Source organism: Heptranchias perlo, chromosome 8, assembly GCF_035084215.1.
Source record: "Heptranchias perlo isolate sHepPer1 chromosome 8, sHepPer1.hap1, whole genome shotgun sequence".
Lineage (NCBI taxonomy): Eukaryota > Metazoa > Chordata > Chondrichthyes > Hexanchiformes > Hexanchidae > Heptranchias > Heptranchias perlo.
Genome location: NC_090332.1, coordinates 18449109 through 18468745, shown reverse-complemented (window position 1 = coordinate 18468745; position 19637 = coordinate 18449109). Strand labels below are relative to the sequence as shown.

General features: G+C 40.4%; 1 protein-coding gene across 1 annotated transcript in view; it reads left to right on the top strand.

The window, feature by feature from the left end:
- Positions 1-19637, top strand: part of LOC137324452 (exportin-5) — a 61367-nt gene that overhangs the window by 9008 nt on the left and 32722 nt on the right. The window contains exons 2-12 of the mRNA XM_067988733.1: positions 1266-1387; positions 6559-6631; positions 8237-8374; positions 8841-9023; positions 9846-9872; positions 10271-10456; positions 11983-12059; positions 12483-12582; positions 13659-13742; positions 15720-15845; positions 18909-18999. Of these exons, the coding sequence (XP_067844834.1) occupies positions 1266-1387; positions 6559-6631; positions 8237-8374; positions 8841-9023; positions 9846-9872; positions 10271-10456; positions 11983-12059; positions 12483-12582; positions 13659-13742; positions 15720-15845; positions 18909-18999 (1207 nt within the window). The remainder of the gene's footprint in view (positions 1-1265; positions 1388-6558; positions 6632-8236; positions 8375-8840; positions 9024-9845; positions 9873-10270; positions 10457-11982; positions 12060-12482; positions 12583-13658; positions 13743-15719; positions 15846-18908; positions 19000-19637) is intronic.

Sequence of the window (19637 nt, the reverse complement as noted above, 5' to 3'; positions counted from 1 at the left end):
GATTTTGGTCTTTTTTCATCTAGCTATTCCTCTGAAAGCAGTTCCACTGATCATGATCATGTTGGTTCAATAATTCATGGCTGAAGAATGTTTGTATATTTCACACACCTACCCTGCCATTCCCTCATAACTTCTCAAGGACTAATGCAACAATTCCCAAAGACACATAAACAAAAGCTAAAATACTCTGGATGCTGGAAATCTGAAATAAAAACAGAAAATGCTAGAAACACTCAGCAGGTCAGGCAGCACCGGTGGAGAGAGAAACAGTTAACGTTTCGGGTCGATGACCTTTCATCAGAATTTAAAAAAAAATGTTTTTGCCCAAGCGAGGTTGTGGCAAAGGATGAAATGGAACTGGGGACCAAGATAGCTCTGAAATAATGAGACAGTGCTGCTAAAGAGAGAGGTCGAGAGCATGCATGTGACGGTGCATGCCGCTAAGCATGGATCTCCAGGAAGTGGCGAGCAACTGGGTTGCAATGCCCTCTTCTGCTTGTTCGTTTTTAATTTTTTTAATCTCATTTTTCTCTTTCTTAATCCACTCTTTCTTCTCTTTATTTCTCTTTCTATCTTAATTTGACTTTAATTTACTCGATTTCCTTCTCCATTGTTTGCTCTGTTTCTTTCTCTATCCTTTTGTTTCATTGGTTAAGGAGATAGCCCATTGGACACGTTCATGATGTCCCAGATGCGACGTTGACATAGCTGCGCCATTATCAATTTGCATTTCCAGCAAATTGCAGTGTAAATACAGTGCGATCTGAAGGGTGAGATTAAAAAGTCCAATTTACCTCGCTCGCCAAGAGATGTGCCATTCCAGCAATTTCTGGGCCATTGTGTTTACATTGATCTGTTGATAGGTGTGGTTCTACCATATTTGGGAATAACAAAGGTGCATACAAGGTTTTCATTTGTGGCTGCATTAGCTACAAAGCAATCAGCATGGAATTGTGTTTTACAGTCATAAGTGTTAACGTTTTTTACATGCTAACCTGTGCTAAACATCTGTTGAGCCAGGATATCAATTTTGGGTTGCCACAGTTGCTATCCAGCATTTAGTTTATTACATGGATGCAATTGTTTTCAGATACCAAAATGGCTTGTGCAAATCTAATGTTCCAGAGGGAAGTAACACGTTCCTATGAATTTTTAGTGATTGTTTGTTTTTACTACTGGGAAAGGTTCTCTAAAGCAAATTTTCACAATGTTGGCGGCATTCTGTAAGCAACCCACTTAAATATATCCTCATTTCAATACTGCAGTTTTGTGAAGAGTTTAAGGAGAAGTGTCCGCACACAGTGCAGTGTGGGTTACGTTTGGCTGAGAAAAACAATACAGGGATTGTCCGCCACTTTGGACTTCAGATTCTGGAGCATTCTATCAAGTGAGTGAAATGTTTCCTGTGCACCTGTAATGCTATTCATAATATATAGTTCAAATAAGTAGAAAACTGCACCAATGTAGATCTGATTATAAGTTTGTGAATCCTGACTTATTTACATTTTGTGCATTTATTTGAATGAGATCTCTGGCACATGTCTTGCTTTCCTCCTTGCATGTGTTAAGTTTGTCCAACATTTCATTCAAAGATTTTCATAGCAAAATGCAAACCATGAAAGTCAATGATAGAGGAGAAAGAGAAGTCCATAGCAACTGACTGTTGTAGTATAATACAAAATGGGCAAATAGAGTAGAATGCAGTACACTATCCTGCAATGTGTCAGCGAACAAGGACCATGCAGCTGGTTCTAATGCTCCACAATGACATGTAGTATTACTTGGGAGGGAGAGGAATGCTAGTGAATTGAGTATATCTATTCTGAACCAGATTCAATGTCCCACGCTTGATGGAGGAGGGTTTGACAACTCTTGTGGAATTACATAACTTGATTTTATAGATCTTGATGAACCTTAAGGTACTGTATGATATGCAAATAAACCACGCCTCAAACTTGAGCCCTCATCCAGAAATAAAAATAACGCACTCATGCTAACTTGATTCTTTTTTACTTCTAAAAAGTGCTGCCCATATACAAATTAATATGCTATTCGCAAAAGAAAGAAAAAGTCACACCACACACAACTACTCATGCTTTATCCTGGTTTGTTCCAGAACAGGGAAGCTTCCTTCTCAGTATAATAAAAGCTGCAAAAGATCCTTCCTAGTCATAAATGGTGCCTAAAGTAGCAGATAACTTCAAGGACCCCCATCAAAGTGAGATTTGCACAGTATTCAGAGGGAAAAACTTCCTTGAAGTAACTTCTGCTTACGATGTAGGGAGTACACAAGTTGGTTATAAACCATAACCTTTCTATCCAAGCAGAAAATGAAGGCAGCTACCTGATGCCACAGCACTGGAATATACAATCGCGTGGTATAAAGCAACAAGGCAATTTCTTGACCGAGCATGGTATTTGAATGGGGACTCTACTGGAAGTCCTAGAATGCAATGCAGAGGACCTTAGTTCAGTGCAATCCTGGTGGTGATTTTAATTTCCAGCATGATAGATGTGAGGACATATACATATTTCCTTGTCCCTGCCCCAAACATTTATTTATAGCTGGATTTGATTGTAGTAACAACGTTGGAAGTATAATACGTTGTGCATAATCTTGAGCTAGCTTTACTCACACCTCCACGTCCACCACCCTCCAACTCATTTGTTGAATATAGACTAAGCAGAGACTTCTACTCCTTGTGTAATCATTAATCACTGGGTTTTCCCCATACCCAAGAGATTTTTTTCATACTCTTTTCCCAGCCCTTCTTGCTGGCCTGTGCTGCATTTCTTTTGTGCAAATAGTAATAAGAGTGAATGTTGTAATTCTTACTTGCATAGCACATTACTGAATATTTCTTTTTTCTTGTCTGTATTGCAAAATATACTTCAAAAACAAGACAAACTAAAAACATAAGAAATAGGAGCAGGAGTCGGCCATACAGCCCCTTGAGCCTGCTATGCCATTCAGTAAGATCATGGCTGATCTTCAACCTCAATTCCACTTTCCCACCCGATCCCCATATCCCTTGATTCCCCATGAGTCCAAAAATCTATTTATCTCAGCCTTGATTATACTCAATGACTCAGCATCCACAGCCCTCTGGGATAGAGAATTCCAAAGATTCACAACCCTCCCGAGTGAAGAAATTCCTCATCTCATCTCAGTCTTAAATGGCCGACCCCATATCCTGCGACTAGGCCCTCTAGCTCTAGACTCTCCAGCCAGGGGAAACAACCTCTCAGCATCTAGCTTGTCAAGCCCTCCTCAGAATCTTATACATTTCAGTGAGATCACCTCTCATTCTTCTAAGCTCCAGAGAGTATAGGCCCATTCTACTCAACCTCTCTTCATAGGACAACCCTCTCATCCCAGGAATCAATCTAGTGAACCTTAGTTGCACCGCCTCTAAGGCAAGTATATCCTTCCTTAGATAAGGAAACCAAAACTGTATGCAGTACTCCAGATGAGGTCTCACCAAAGCCCTGTACAATTTCCTTACTCCCATACTCCTGTACTCCAATCCCCTTGCAATAAAGACTAACATGCCATTTGCCTTCCTAATTGCTTGCTGTACCTGCGTGCTAACTTTTTGTGTTTCTTGTACCAGGACACCCAAGTGTCTCTGGACACCAACGTTTAATAGTTTCTCACCATTTAAAAATTATTCTATTTTTCTGTTCTTCCTATCAAAGTGAATAACCTCACATTTCCCCACATTATACTCCATCTGCCACCTTCTTGCCCACTCACTTAACCTGTCTAAATCCCTTTGCAGACTCTTTGTATCCTCCTCACAGCTTACTTTCCCACCTAGCTTTGCATCATCAGCAAACCTGGATACATTATACTCGGTCCCGTCATCCAAGTCATTAATATAGATTGTAAATGGTTGAGGTCCAAGTACCAATCCTTGCGATTACCCCACTAGTTATAACCTGCCAACCTGAAAATGACCCGTTTTATCCCTACTTTGTTTTCTGTCGGTTAACCAATCCTCTATCCATGCTAATGTGATACCCCTCAACCCCATGAGCCCTTATCTTGCATAACAACCTTCTTTGTGGCACCTTATCCAATGCCTTTTGAAAATCCAAATATACTATATTCACTGGTTCCCCTTTATCTACCCTGCAAATTATATCCTCAAAAAACTCTAATAAATTTGTGAAACACTATTTCCCTTTCATAAAACCATATTGACTCTGCCTAATCATATCATGATGTTCTAAGTGTTCTGTTACCATTTCCTTAATAATGGATTCCAGCATTTTCCTGACGACTGATGTCAGGCTCAGTGGCCTATATTTCCCTGTTTTCTCTCTTCCCTCCTTTCTTGAATAGCGGGGTTATGTTTGCTATCTTCCAATCCGCTGGGACTGTTCTAGAATCTAGGGAATTTTGGAAGATCATAATTAATGCATCCACTATCTGCAGCCCCTTCTTTTCGAACCCTCGGATATAGGCCATCAGGACCAGGGAATTTGAGTCTTCTACTGTGAAAGCAGATACAAAATATTTGTTGAACGCATTTGCCATTTCCTGATTTCCCCATTATAATTTCTCCTTTCTCAGCTGCTACTCTTCCTTTTTACATATTTGTAGAAGCTCTTGCAATCTGTTTTTATATTTCTTGTTAGTTTACTTTCATATTCTATTTTCTCCCTTTTTATCAATTTTTTGGTTGTTCTTTGCTGGTTTCTAAAACTCTCCCAATCCTCAGATTTACTACTCTTCTTGGCAACATTATAGGCCTCTTTTAATCTAATATTATCCTTAACATCTTTAGTTAGCCACTGGTGGATCACTTTTCCCGTGGAATTTTTATTTCTCAATGGAATGTATATTTGTTGAGATTGAAATATTTCTTTGCATGTTTGCCATTGCTTTTCAACTGTCATACCCTTTAATTTAATTTCCCAATCTATCTTGGCCAACTCGCCCCTCATACCTAGGTAATTGGCTTTATTTAAGTTTAAGTTTAAGTCTCTAGTTTCGGACTTAAGTAAGCCACTCTCAAACTCAATGTGAAATTCATTATATAATGATTGCTCTTCCCCAGAGAATCCTTTACTGTGAGATTACTAATTAACCCGGTCTCATTAAACAATACAAGATCTAAAATAGCCTGTTCCCTGGTTGGTTTCATGATGTTTTGCTCTAGGACACCATCTCAAATGCATTCCATGAACTCGTCCTCCAAACTAGAAATGTAGAAAATAGGAGCAAGAGTAGGCCATTCGGCCCTTCGGGCCTGCACCGCCATTCAAAATGATCATGGCTGATCGTCTATCTCAGTACCCTGTTCCCGCTTTTTCCCCATATCCCTTGATCTCTTTAGCATTAAGAAATATATCTATCTCCTTCTTAAATACATCTAATGACTTGGCCTCCACTGCCTTCTGTGGTGGAGAATTCCACAGGGCTCACCACCCTCAGAAGAAATTTCTCCTCATCTCTGTTCTAAGTGGCATACTCCGTATCCTGAGACTGACCCCTGGTTCTGGACTCCCCAGCCATCAGGAACATCCTCCCTGCATCTAGTCTGTCTAGTCCTGTTAGAATTTTATATGTTTCAATGAAATTACCTCTTATTCTTCTAAACTCTTGTGAATATGGGCCTAGTCGACCCAATCTCCTCATATGTCAGTCCTGCTATCCCAGGAATCAGTCTGGTAAACCTTTGTTGCACTCCCTCCATGGCAAGGACATCCTTCCTCAGATAAGGAGACCAAAACTGCACACAATACTCCAGATGTGGTCTCACCAAGGCCCTGTATAACTGCAGTAAGACATCCCTGCTCCCGACTTTGACTACCAATTTAATTTGCCCAGTCTATATGAAGATTTAAAGTCCCCTATGATTACTGCATTAACTTTGTTACTAGCTCCTATTATTTCATGATTAATACTCTATCCAATGGTATAGCTGCTATTAGAGGCTCTATAAATTACTCCCACCATTGTTTTCAGTCCCTTGTTATTTCTTATCTCCACCCATACTGAGACTACTGCCTGATCTTCCGAGCCAAGATCTTTTCTCACCACTGTCCTTATATCATCCTTTATTTTAGGACTACACTTCCTCCTTTTCCATTTTGTCTGTCTTTTCTATACGCCATGTACCCTGGAATATTTAGTTCCCAATCTTGGGTCAATTTGCAACCATGTCTCTGTAATGGCTATTAGATCAAACCCATTTATCTCTGTGCAGCTAATTCATCTATCTTGTTACGAATGCTCTGCATTCAAATAAAGAGCCTTTAATTTTGACTTTTTACCATTTTTTTCCTGCTTTGACCTTACTTCATGATGCTCTATTATCGGTAAACTCTCTGTCTCTTCCTGCCACACTCTGCTTATCTTTACCCAAATCACTACACTGCTCTGTTGCCTTGACTTTTTTCATTAGATTTCTACATTTCCCCTCACCTGACCACTCCCCCCTCCCCAGCCGCCCTAGTTATTCGATTCGCCAGGGCGCTGGTCCCAGCCTGGTTTAAGTGGAGGTATTTGCACAAAGTTGTAGTAAAGATGACTTCTGGCCTTTTTAGGTTTCGTTGGAATGGCATGGTGCACCGTGATAAGGTCCAGCTGAAGAATAGTGTGATGACGCTTCTATCACGTGTAAGTTGTCTTCACTTTTCTCCTTTTTTGATTGCAACACCACTAGCTACTTGCATTTATATAGCTTCTAGAGTGACTCTAATATCTGTCTCTCTGACTCTGGGTGGGATTTGTACTGTTTGGGAATATTTTGACAATATTTAACATATATAATTCTTCATTGGATTTGGTATGAGTGGCAAATTTCTCCACTGTCCTTTATGATTATTCACCTGCAGTATGCTTCCAGGGATATCAGCAACTTGATGGGACAAATTTTAACAGGTTTTAGTGAACGACTTAAAATAAAGAAAACTGCATTTGCCTTTTTCTGTGGTAGGTGGAAGAGTTCTTAATATATTTTTGTTGGAAGTGCAAGTCTTGCCTAGAGTTTAAAATTCCTTTCTGGAAAAAGTGTAAACTTTGATTTTACTTTAAGGAAGTAATTTTCTTCCTTGTAGATAATAAGACAAGCCCAGAGTTACTGCAGAGTTAAAAGATAACTGTAAAGGCTTATTACTAAAAGGTTTCTTTTGTGGCTCTCTGACCTGTCGTGTTCTTTATTTATTCATACCAGATTCAGACGTCTGTGGTTGTTTGTTTTTGTTTTTGCTAAGAAGAAAGCTTGGGCCAGAAGATATACTTTGATTACACAGTTATTAAAAGTGATAGCTGTGTTTTCAGCCCAGGATAGCTTTTCACTTTGTCTGGATTCCTGCAGCTTCTGTATTCCTGCTTCTACAAGATTCTGGGAAGAATAGTTGGTCAAGTGGGAGTTAATTCATTGTTGTGTAAAGGAATGGTTGCCCATTTGTTTTTAAGGGGGGGACCTGTAAGTAAAGTAGTGTTCAATGTAGATTCTGGGCTCCTGAAACATGAGAGATAAAGCAGGCCGCTAGGAGATCCTCTGCCTTTACAGAGTGTATCCCCAAAGCCAGCTCAAACACTGTGCCAAAAAGCCTCATGGTTGAGGGTGGGTCACCTCAATGTAGGGCATTTCAGTTTCATTTCAAGCTGATTTTTTTTGGTGCTCTGAGACAGTGCCAACATTAGTTGGTGTTGGTAAGCTCCTATGTTTTCCATAAATGACAATCAGTAGATTCTGTGACTGGCAATGGGTATCAAAAGCTTTCTTTTTGATTTGGCATTAATAATATTCAGCACTTTTAAAGTCAAACCAACTTGGCCCCTTTTTTTTTCCTCAACAGGAACAAGCTATTATTAACTGAATCCTCAATCAAATCCTTACAAATGCCATCTGAAGTGAATGATAGTTTCTCTTCTTTTCATTTTTGAGTTCAGTTTCCAGAGTCAATCCAACAATGTGGATTTGAGGATTATGTATCCAGTGTTCATGTGCTTGTAATATTTCAATCAGTATCGGTCTATTTACTTTTGGAGTGTGAAACTGCAATATCTGTTTTCATTGAACAAGGCAGCACTTGATTTAGGATGCTGTGCAAAGGCAAAGTTTTCCTTTGATGACAAACCTATTTTATGATTTCCTGCTTAAGATATGACTGGCGTTCCAGTTAAACACTTGGATGGATGTGTTCCTGCAGTTCTCAAATCAGTATAGATTAGAAAAGAATTGCTGCTGATTACACATTTCTTCTGTCTCCTCAGGGTACTCATAATATCATGGTGGAAGAGGCTTACATTAAAGATGCGCTTTCCCGCATTGTGGTAGAAATGATCAAGCGGGAGTGGCCACAGCAGTGGCCAGATATGTTAAATGAAATGGATAAATTAACTGCCATGGGGGTAAGTCCAAAGCTACCAGTGATAGGTGCTCAGAAGTGAATTTGTTATTTTGCAACAGATTGTATAAATTCTGTGCTGCTATTGTTTCCTGCAATCATCCAGGGTGTTGCTGGGGCTGTGTGTGCTAAGCACCTTATTCTGCATGAAAAACATTGGGAGTATGTAAGATGCAATGAGTAGTAGGGTACAAGTTATAGTCCATGAGTTAGCTGGCAAATTGCAAGCTAAGAGGTAGGATAGATTGTAACCCCACCCCATTGTCTTTTGTGGTTACTGTCATTGGATAAGTAACTGAAATAAGTTGGATTTAAATATTTCAAACATGATGCATTGGTGTGTAATTTCCAAATCACTAAACACTGCTGTCTGGTCTTTGTAATTCGCTCCATGAAATAACTTGTCATGGATTGTATACTGTTTCATAATCTATATGTGATTTAATGCTTTTCAATTGTTCACTTCTCAGGAGACACAAACTGAGCTGGTAATGTTGATCCTTCTGCGTCTGGTGGAAGATGTGGTGACTTTCCAGACTATACCCGCTCAGCGTCGTAAGGACATCCAGCATGCACTGACTCAAAACATGATGCAGCTCTTCAGTTTTCTATTGGATATCTTGCAGGAGCACACTCAGAATTACAAACAGCTGGTAATTACTATTCTTTTAAATTACTATTGCTAATTCTGGAAGAATTCCTTTTAAATAATGAATTTCATACGTTTCTAGAACAGTCAGAAACCTGCAGCATGGTATAGTGCTATAGCTGACAAACCAGAAAGTTCCCAGATTAATTTTCTAGTCTTTCCCGAGTTAACCAATGTCAAATAGGACAGCAATTCATCTCAGCCCACTGGGGTAGGGAGGTGCTACCAGCGAGCCGTTCCTGCTCATGATCCCTATGACTTCTACTGGAAAGTATATATCTTCAGGTGAGGACAGGATTGGGTTACCTGTGATGCACCCTATGATTGAGTGAGTAGTTTTTTGACTATCGCTGTACAAGTATTCCCATGTAGTGGCCACTCGGGCAAGATATTGGAGGACTTCTGGCATGTGTGGAATTGTACCGGCATGAGTCAGTGCCTTTGGAGGGGGGAAAAGAGAACAGAAAATTGAAGAGAACAAAAATAAATATAGGTTATTTATACTTTAAGAATGTCTGTCTCAAATCTGATGCTTATATATGGTGCACTGAATGTGTATTGTAATACATTTACTGGTCTGTAATTCTTCAGGTGATTGGTCATCTGCAGGGACTCTGTTGCACAATGAATTGTCAGTTCTATTTTTATTGCATGGGGTTGTGTGATGTCAACACTTTGAGGATTATCTAACTGATTCCATCCACTTGTCCATGAAAACTGTAAATCTGTGGTCTTGGTCATTTGCTCGTGGTTTCGTGGGCCACTGCTCATTTTGGCTTTTTGCAAAATATCTGTTTTCTAACATCTTGCTTTTAATTTCTTTTAGAAAGCAGATACTACTCAAGAAAATAAGGTGGGTTTGCATTTACATTATTTCCTTCTATTCATAGTGCTGTTTTTAAAGAGCAATTTGTTGGAGCTCCTACACATTTCAGTAAATATAGTAGAATGCAGTTTGCAATTGATTTTCTGATTGTTGAAAAGTGTTGTGTAGAGGGCAGTAAGAGGGGCTGTTTTTGTGCAACTTTATTCTATTTTCACCTCCCTGTTTAGAGGAGCATCACTACGTATCTGGCGCCTGCTCCCTCAATCTGGGTGGTCTAACGTGGGTATAATTAATCCTATAACAATACATGTATGCAGCTTTTAAACATCTTGTGCATATTTCTCACACATGCTGAATAAACCATGTGTTTGACTATTTGTATTTTGCAGCTGATCTTCAAAACTAACATTATTTTTTCCCTTTAGGCCAAGGCACACTGTCGCGTTGCAGTAGCAACTCTCAATACCCTTGCTGGATATGTGGACTGGGTTGCATTGCATCACGTTACAGCTGATAGCTGCAAGCTACTTGAGGTGCTGTGTATGTTACTAACGGAACCGGAATTGCAGCTTGAGGCAGCAGAGTGTCTGCTCATTGCCATCAGCAGAAAGGTAATACCTTCCAGCAAAAGATAAATATATCATTTTCAAAATGAAACAGTTGGATTGGGAACTTGGAGGGATCGTTTTAAACTGTTGAAGAGTCCACTTCTTATGATTCATGGCTGTTTTTTGTCAAATTTGAAGTAAGGTCAGAAATGGGGATGTTCGCTGATGACTGCACAGTGTTCAGTTCCATTCGTAACCCCTCAAATAATGAAGCAGTCCGAGCCCACATGCAGCAAGACCTGGACAACATCCAGGCTTGGGCTTATAAGTGGCAAGTAACATCCGCGCCAGATAAGTGCCAGGCAATGACCATCTCCAACAAGAGAGTCTAACCACCTCCCCTTGACATTCAACGGCATTACCATCGCCGAATCCCCCACCATCAACATCCTGGGGGTCACCATTGACCAGAAACTTAACTGGACCAGCCATATAAATACTGTGGCTACAAGAGCAGGTCAAAGGCTGGGTATTCTTCGGCGAGTGACTCACCTCCTGACTCCACAAAGCCTTTCCACCATCTACAAGGCACAAGTCAGGAGTGTGATGGAATATTCTCCACTTGCTTGAATGAGTGCAGCTCCAACAACACTGAAGAAGCTCGACACCATCCAAGATAAAGCAGCCCGCTTGATTGGCACCCCATCCACCACCGGCTCACTGTGGCTGCAGTGTGTACCATCCACAGGATGCACTGCAGCAACTCGCCAAGGCTTCTTCGACAGCACCTCCCAAACCAGCGACCTCTACCACCTAGAAGGACAAGAGCAGCAGGCACATGGGAACAACACCACCTGCACGTTCCCCTCCAAGTCACACACCATCCCGACTTGGAAATATATCACCGTTCCTTCATTGTCGCTGGGTCAAAATCCTGGAACTCCCTTCCTAACAGCACTGTGGGAGAACCGTCACCACACGGACTGCAGCGGTTCAAGAAGGCGGCTCACCACCACCTTCTCGAGGGCAATTAGGGATGGGCAATAAATGCTGGCCTCGCCAGCAACGCCCACATCCCGTGAACGAATAAAAAAAAATTACTAAAATGGCACAGGAGGCTTTCATGGTGATATTGAAATCTAGTAATTTGAATAACATGATTAGACGATCAGACTTTGGTAAAACCAGCTGAAATACCTTTTAATTTAGCCTGTGGTTCCCTAACTTTCCAGGACTTGAAGGCAGCCTAAATTAAAATTGTAGGTAATTACTTGCAATTCTGCTTGGAGACGATGACTTTTGTCCACCATGAGTGAGGTCCCAATACTTTAAGAATAAAAATGTAATTGATTTAATGAATTCAGAGGTTGAGAATTTTCTTGGAAACCTCTTATAGTTGTCCTCAGTAATAGGATTTTCCACATACAAGTCTGCATGAAATTCCGAATGCAGTTTGCCTAGTTGATTTATAATAGACTTTCTTATCACCAGTTTTCTTCCCTTTCTTCTGGTATTTGCTTCATATAGCCTAGAGTGATTGCAAAACTCTGATAAATCCATGTTGAATCACCTGTATTTTTTCTTGTTAGGGCAAGTTGGAGGATCGTAAGCCTCTCCTGGTCCTCTTTAGTGATGCTGCCATGCACTGCATTTTGTCAGCTGCACAGTAAGTGTTTGTTTTCCATCTGGTCAGAAATAGGGTATAAATTTGATAAACTCAATTACTTAACCTGACATACTTCATTTGCTTTTGAACAAATTGTACACTATGCATTGACCAAATGATCAGTAGCAGATTATTAATCTTTTGTATTTAAGGGATCAGGTAGAAATATCAATGAGTAAACTAACATTTTGCGTTTTTGGACTTTCAAAATGATGTCATTTCTTATTCCAAGATTGCAACTGTTCCTTTGGAAACCACTTATGTTAGATTCTATGTATTTGAAAATAAACAGCAATATTTTGAGCATTGAAAATGCCTAGTGCAGCATCCAGTTGTAGGTTGCCACTCCAAATGCTACAGAGACTGCTCTATTTAATGGTTATCCACTTGGAAAGATTCAAAATTCTATGTTTCTTGTTACAGGACAGCCCATGGAGCAGGGCTGGTGGAACAGCACTACATGTTTCTAAAGAGGCTTTGTCAAGTACTTACAGCCCTAGGTGGACAGCTGACTGCACTGTGGGTATGTTAAACATACTGTATCCCTTCTGTCTGTTTTAATGGTGACATCTTTCTAAGTCATATCCTTGTTTACAGTAGACTACATTTGTGTAGTCACAGTAGGATATGTGTTAATCTTTTTAGAAAGAAAAACAAAAGATAGAGAAACACGGGCATTAAGTCAACATTTGTGGAGAGGACAGATGCGCTAACGTTTTTGGGTATAACCCTTCATCAGAGTGCCCAAAACTTTGACTTGTCTGTTCTCTCCACAGATGCTGATTGACTGACCTGTTGTTCATCCAGCATTTTGTGTGTTTGATTTATGGTGTTTTGTTTTCCTTTTTTAATTTTAGGGTGGCCTTAAACCTAGTGAAGAATATGTAAAACTTCGCACAAATGTGTGGTTTCCAGTCAACACTACAGCTAATGGGTGGGGGGTACATGTTAAACTGCCAGATGTTCTGAACCCATGGTTGCGGAGAGATTTTACACCAGAATGAAGTCGGTGTTTTATTCTGTGGCCCTGCACGTGTGTGAGTGTTCTCGCAACTAGTCGCAAAAGGTAGGTAATGTCATATATAAAATTCGGGCCTGCGAGATCCCCTAATCTCGCAGGCCCGAATTTTATATATGACATTACCTACCTTTTGTATCTCTCACCATACATCTATCGTTTGTTTAATATTGAACTACATTTGGTACTTCTATTGAATTTTCATTTCAGAGCTGCAAATAATACCTTGCAAATAATGTTTTCAGAAATTGATCAGACTCACTTGAGATCGTTTGTTTGTGTGTTTGCTTGTGTGTTTGTTTGTTTCTGATATCCAATTGCAGTCTCAATTGAACCTTTAAAATAAAATGTTAATTGCCATTTGTGTTAGTGCATGTTACCATATTCTGTCAGTGCTGGAAAACGCAGCAGATCTTATTTGAAGGTATTAACATTAAGTCCTTAATAACTAGACTCTGTTGACAAACCTACCTCTCCATGAGAATGGAAGATGAATTTAATTTTTATGTAATTTAAATTTTGTTTTTAGAATTTGTGTGTGTGTGTTTGCTGACATTGAATTGAAAATCTTTTTTTTTCAGGGTAGTGATAAAGATGTTGGCCAACCTCCTAATTTCAACAAATATTTACAAGCATTCTTGGCTTTCACCAATCACCCTAGTCAGGTAATTTTTTTAATTGTCGATGTATGCAGCTTCCTGGCAGTAATGTGTGTTTAAGTTGCATGGTGGCTCTTAAGCTATACACGTTGATCTTTGGGCCTTGCAAACTATATAGCCTCTTTAGTTGATATGCGTAATGTTTTTGAATGTACACCATTCAGGAGTCCTCCAAAAAGTGCAGTTTATATGCTGTTGCCTTGAACTAATGTGTGATAGGAATAGATAATCTGCATAAATGATCTAAATTCAGTAACTCAGTGCGAAGTGGAAAAATTTACAAATGATACCAAACTGAAAGGACCGATGAAATCCGAAGAGGCAGCTCAGAAATTACAGAATGAGTTGGACAAGATATGTAATTGGGCAGAACATTGTAGCTGAAATTTAATGCGGACTAGTGTGAAGTAGTACACACGAAGGAAAAATAGATGACAGGCATATTCCATGAATGGTGTTAAAATAGCAGGGATGAAGTTGAAAGAGATCTAGGAGCCTTAGTAGACTTGACTGTAAACGTATCCAACCAATGCAGAGCAGCAGCAGTCAAGTTAACGGCCCAGAATTTGCTGAATAAATAACAGCGTGTGAACGACGCATGCTGTAAATAATGTGCAAATCGGCCAGCAACTTGTGGCAAGGAAAAGATACCCCGTGAATTACGAATCGCCACAAGTTGCTGGCCGATGTGTGCCGATCCGTCGTTAGCTTCACAAAAATGGCATCTTGCCTTTAACCTCCCCGCAATTTTCATGAAGTTGATGCATTTGCACATTAATTGCCCATTAAACTCGCCATGAAGTCAAGTCTAGTAATTAACAACGCACTTGCCCTTTTAACGACGTGATAATTGTTAATTGCCAATCAACCTCTCGCTCAGAAAGTGAACAATTAAGTGTGGAGTCTCATTCCTTCAGGTTGTGAATTGTTGGAGATTGTAAAAATGTCACATTTTACATTTTTTTTCTTCTCTCTCCCTCTCTCTATCCAGTCTTTCTTTCCCTCTCTCCATTTCTCTTTCTGTACCTGATTTGACATCGAATTCACCCACTCTAATGCACCCTCCTTTTCAGTCCTTCCTCTGTTCATTTCTCAATCCTTTAATCTCATTAGTTAAGGAGATACACTGTTTGTCCCATTGTTCACCAAGGCCCCAGGTGCCCTGTTGCCCATTATCAGCTTGCTGAAGGTTGCAGGAACAAGTCTAACTAACTGAGATGCCCCACTCCAGCAAATTCTGGGCCATTAGGTAGTTGAACTATTTAGCCAAAACGCTAGAATAGAAGTTAGGAGAGATGATTATCAAACTCTACAGTGCTCTAGTTCAGCTGCTTCTTGATTATAAGAAATGTTCAAGTTCTGGAGGCATTGTAGAGAAGATTCATGAAGCTGATCCTCTGTCAGGAGTCTGTTTATAAGGAAAGAGAGGAAAAACTTGGGTTTTTTAAAGCCTGAAATGGAGGAGTCTTGAGAGGTCATCTTGTAGAGATATCTAAGATTAAGGTATAGAAAAAGAGAGCCAGCAATATTACTTCAATTTAAACTGGAAAAGTAGTACTGGGGACATGGGCTCAAACTAGTAGGCAATTTTAGGACGGTCAAGAAATTCTTCACACAGTGATCAATGTGTGGAATAAAAATCCTGGAATCATTTAAGAAACAATTGGATGCTACAATGGGAGAACATTAGGATCTTTTGATGAATTAAGACTGACTGTATAGCCTTTCTCATATGTGATGATCTTGTGATAGTGTTCCTGTAATGATGATCTGTAGTGAAATGCTTCTTTGTAATCTAGCTGCCATAAAATCTAAGGCTTTCCATTTTTTGAGGCAGGTGGTAGGAAGGAGGCACAGAATGGTATTGGTCAGGAGTTGCAAAGAATAAGATTTCTTTCCCCTGCCCACAATGGGTGAGGGAGGGGCAAGAAGAAATGGTGGCTTAAGAATTAACCATCTGTTTCAAATTTTTCTTTTGACCAGTATTTAAGATCTTCAACCCAGATAGCTTGGTGCTCATTTTTAAGACATGAGCATGTCTCTAAGGACTCGGTATTGCTGGAGATCATTCCACAATTGTTGCATGCAACAATGGCTAATCTGCTGAAGGTATGTGGGCTTGTGCTTTGTTTTTTTTTGTCCTGTAGGCTTTCTCCCCTTGAGGTAGTGGGGGTGACCCCTGCTTCACTCAGGTCGTCAATCTTTATATATAAGCATATACTTTGTTTATCAGTGCTAATGGCAGTGCTGACTTGGGTCAGAAGAGTTGGAATATAGACTTTAGGAGGACTTTAGAAGGAGGTTGCACGCAATATAAACTAAATGGTACAATTTTAAAAGGGGTGCAGGAACAGAGAGGCCTGGGGGTGTATGTACACAAATCTTTGAAGATGGCAAGTCAGGTTGAGAAGTCTGTTTTTAAAAAAGCATACAAGATCCTTGGCTTTATTAACAGAGGCATAGTGTACAAAAGCAAGGAAGTTATGGTAAATCTTTATAAATTACTGGTTAGGCCCCAGCTGTAGTAATATGTCCAATTCTGGGCGCACTTTAAGAAGGATGTCAAGGCTTTAGAAAGGGTGCAGAGGAGATTTACTAGAATGGTACTTACGAAATAGGAGCACGAGTTGGCCAGACGGCCCCTCGAGCCTGCTCCACCATTCAATAAGATCATAGCTGATCTTCGACCTCAACTCCGCTTTCCTGACCGATCCCCATATCCTTTGATTTCCCCTAGAGTCCAAAAATCAATGGATCTCAGTCTTGAATATACTCGATGACTGAGCACCCACAGCCCTCTGGGTTAGAAAATTCCAAAGATCCACCCCCCTCTTAGTGAAGAAATTCCTCCTCATCTCAGACCTAAATGGCTGACCCCTTATCCTGAAACTATGCGCCCTAGTTCTAGACTCTCCAGCCAGGGGAAACAGCCTCTCCACATCTACCCTGTCAAGCCCTCTTGGAATCTTATATGTTTCAATGAGATCACCTCTCATTCTTCTAAACTCCAGAGAATATAGGCCCATTCTACTCAATCTCTCCTCATAGGACAGCCCTCTCATCCCAGGAATCAATCTAGTGAACCTTCGTTGCACCGCCTCTAAAGCAAGTATGTCCTTTCTTAAGTAATGAGACCAAAACTGCACAGTACTCCAGGTGAAGTCTCGCCAAAGCCCTGTACAATTGTAGCAAGACTTCCTTACTCTTGTACTCCAACCCCCTTGCAATAAAGGCCAACATGCCATTTGCCTTCCTAATTGCTTGCTGTACCTGCCTGTTAACTTTCTGTGTTTTGTGGACAAGGACATCCAAATCTCTCTCGACACCAACATTTAATAGTTCCTCACCATTTAAAAAATATTGTTTTTCTATTCTTCCTACCAAAGTGAATAACCTCACATTTCCCCACATTATATTCCATCTGCCACCTTCTTGCCCACTCACTTAACCTGTTTATATTCCTTTGCAGACTCTTTGTGTCCTCCTCACAACTTACTTTACCACCTATCTTTGTATCGTCAGCAAACTTGGATACATTACACTCTGTCCCTTCATCTAAGTCATTAATATAGATTGTAAATAGCTGAGGCCCAAGCATTGATCCTTGCGGCACCCCACTTGTAACAGCCTGCCGACCTGAAAATGACCCGTTTATCCCGACTCTCTTCTGTCCGTTATCCAGTCCTCTATCAATGCTAATGTATTACCCACAACCCCATGAGCCCTCATCTTGTGTAATAACCTTTTATGTGGCACCTTATCGAATGCCTTTTGAAAATCCAAATATACTACACCCAGTGGTTCCCCTTTATGTACCCCTGCTAGTTGCATCCTCAAAAAACTTTAATAGGTTTGTCAAACACGATTTCCCTTTTATAAAACCATGTTGACTCTGCCTAATCATATTATTTTCTAAGTGCCCCGTTACCACTTCCTTAATAATGGATTCCAGAATTTTCCCGACGACTGATGTCAGGCTAACTGACCTGTAGTTCCTGTTTTCTCTTTCCCTCCTGTATCTCTTCAGTTACGTGAAGAGACTAAAGAAGCTGGGTGGTGTTCTCCTTCGGAACGGAGAAGGTTGGGGGGTGATTTGGTGGGGGTATTTGAAATAGTGAAGGGTTTTGATAGGATAGATGGGAAGAAACTAATTCCAGTGGCAGAAGGGTCAGTAACCAGAGGACACAGATTTAAGGTAATTGGCAAAAGAATCAGTCGAGATGAGTTTTTTTATGCAGCGAGTTGTTACGATCTGGAATGCACTGCCTGAAAGGGTGGTGGAAGCAGATTCAATAGTAATTTTCAAAAGGGAGTTGAATAAATACTTGAATGGGAAATATTTGCAGGGCTATGGGGAAAGCAAGGGAGTGGGACTAATTGGATAGCTCCTTTTTTTAAAAAGCCAGCACAGGCATGATGTGCCGAATGGCCTTCATCTGTGCTGTATGATTCTATGACATAAAGCAATAATCAACAAGGTGCTGCTATTGCACCGGGGAAGTCCAAGAGCTATCAAAAAAAGGGACCTTTTGTAGGTGCCTGGAAGTCATGCTACCCCTGACGGCAACCAAGTTTTCTGGCCACTGGTACGCAGAGTGGGTCAGCAGTAGTTTTTGTTTTGATGAAATGTCCTCGATCACTTGGAAAGTTCGACTTGGCCTGGAACGAAGTTGTGGACTATAGCTTTTATATATATTTTTTTTAAATGCTTGGGTGCAGTTTTCCTGTTGAAGTTGGCATCGAAGCGATCTGTAATATAAATGGACCATTTTTGCAGCACTGTCACACTGAGACACTATTGTAGAAGTGATGCAAAGCCAAGCCTAATCTTTTAAAGGTGTGCATTTTTCCTACCAAGAACACGCGATCCCTAACGCAAACCCAGCAACACAGAGGCCAATAGTTGCACCATGCTCACTGTTGCTGCCTCAGCAGGATCACACTTTGGGGCCTTCCTGATTGTATGGCCCAGATCATACTAAGCTGTACATTTACGAGTTCAGCTTCCATGGTTAACCCAGTAATTGCCATTTAAGGGCGTATCTGAATTTTCCTGCTTTTCCCTCGTTTAATTGAATAATTCTGTACAGAATACTAAATTTATTGCAACTGGAAACTTAGACAAGAAATTGTACTTTGGTTTTTTTTTAAACTGACCTTTCTCTTGACTAGGTTGGTTTTCCTTCCAAGAGTGACAGCCCAAGTTGTGAATATTCTCGTGTGGACTTTGATAATGATGAAGACTTCAATGCATTTTTCAATTGTAAGTTCTGTGCAGTGCACCTGTGTATCACATTGCGTTACATCGAGTCCACAGCACAGAAACAGGCCAATTGGCCTAACTGGTATATGCCAGCGTTTATGCTCCAAATGTGCTTCCTCCCTACTTCATTTAGCCCTATCAGCATAACCATCTATACCTTTCTCACTCATGTGCTTATCTAGCTTCCCCTTAAGTTTGCCTCAACTACTCCTTGTGGTGGTGCGTTCCATATTCTTACCACTCTTTGGGTAAAGAAGTTTCTCCTGAATTCCCTATTGGATTTATTAGCCACTGTTTTATGTTGACCTCTAGTTTTGGACTCCCCCACAAGTGGAAACATTTTTTTTCTACGTCTCCCCTATCATAAACTTAAAGACCTCTATCAAGTCATCCTTCAACCTTGTCTTTTCTAGAGAGCAGAGCCTCAGCCTTTCCTGATAAGGATATCCTCTCAGTTCTGGTATCATCCTTGTGAATCTTTTTTGCACCTTCTCCAATGCCTCTATATCCCTTTCTATAACATGGAAACCAGAACTGTGCACGGTACTCCATGTGTGTTCTAACCAATGTTCTTATACAAGTTTAACATAACTTCTCTGCTTTTCAATTCTATCCCCCTAGAAATGAACCCCAGTGCT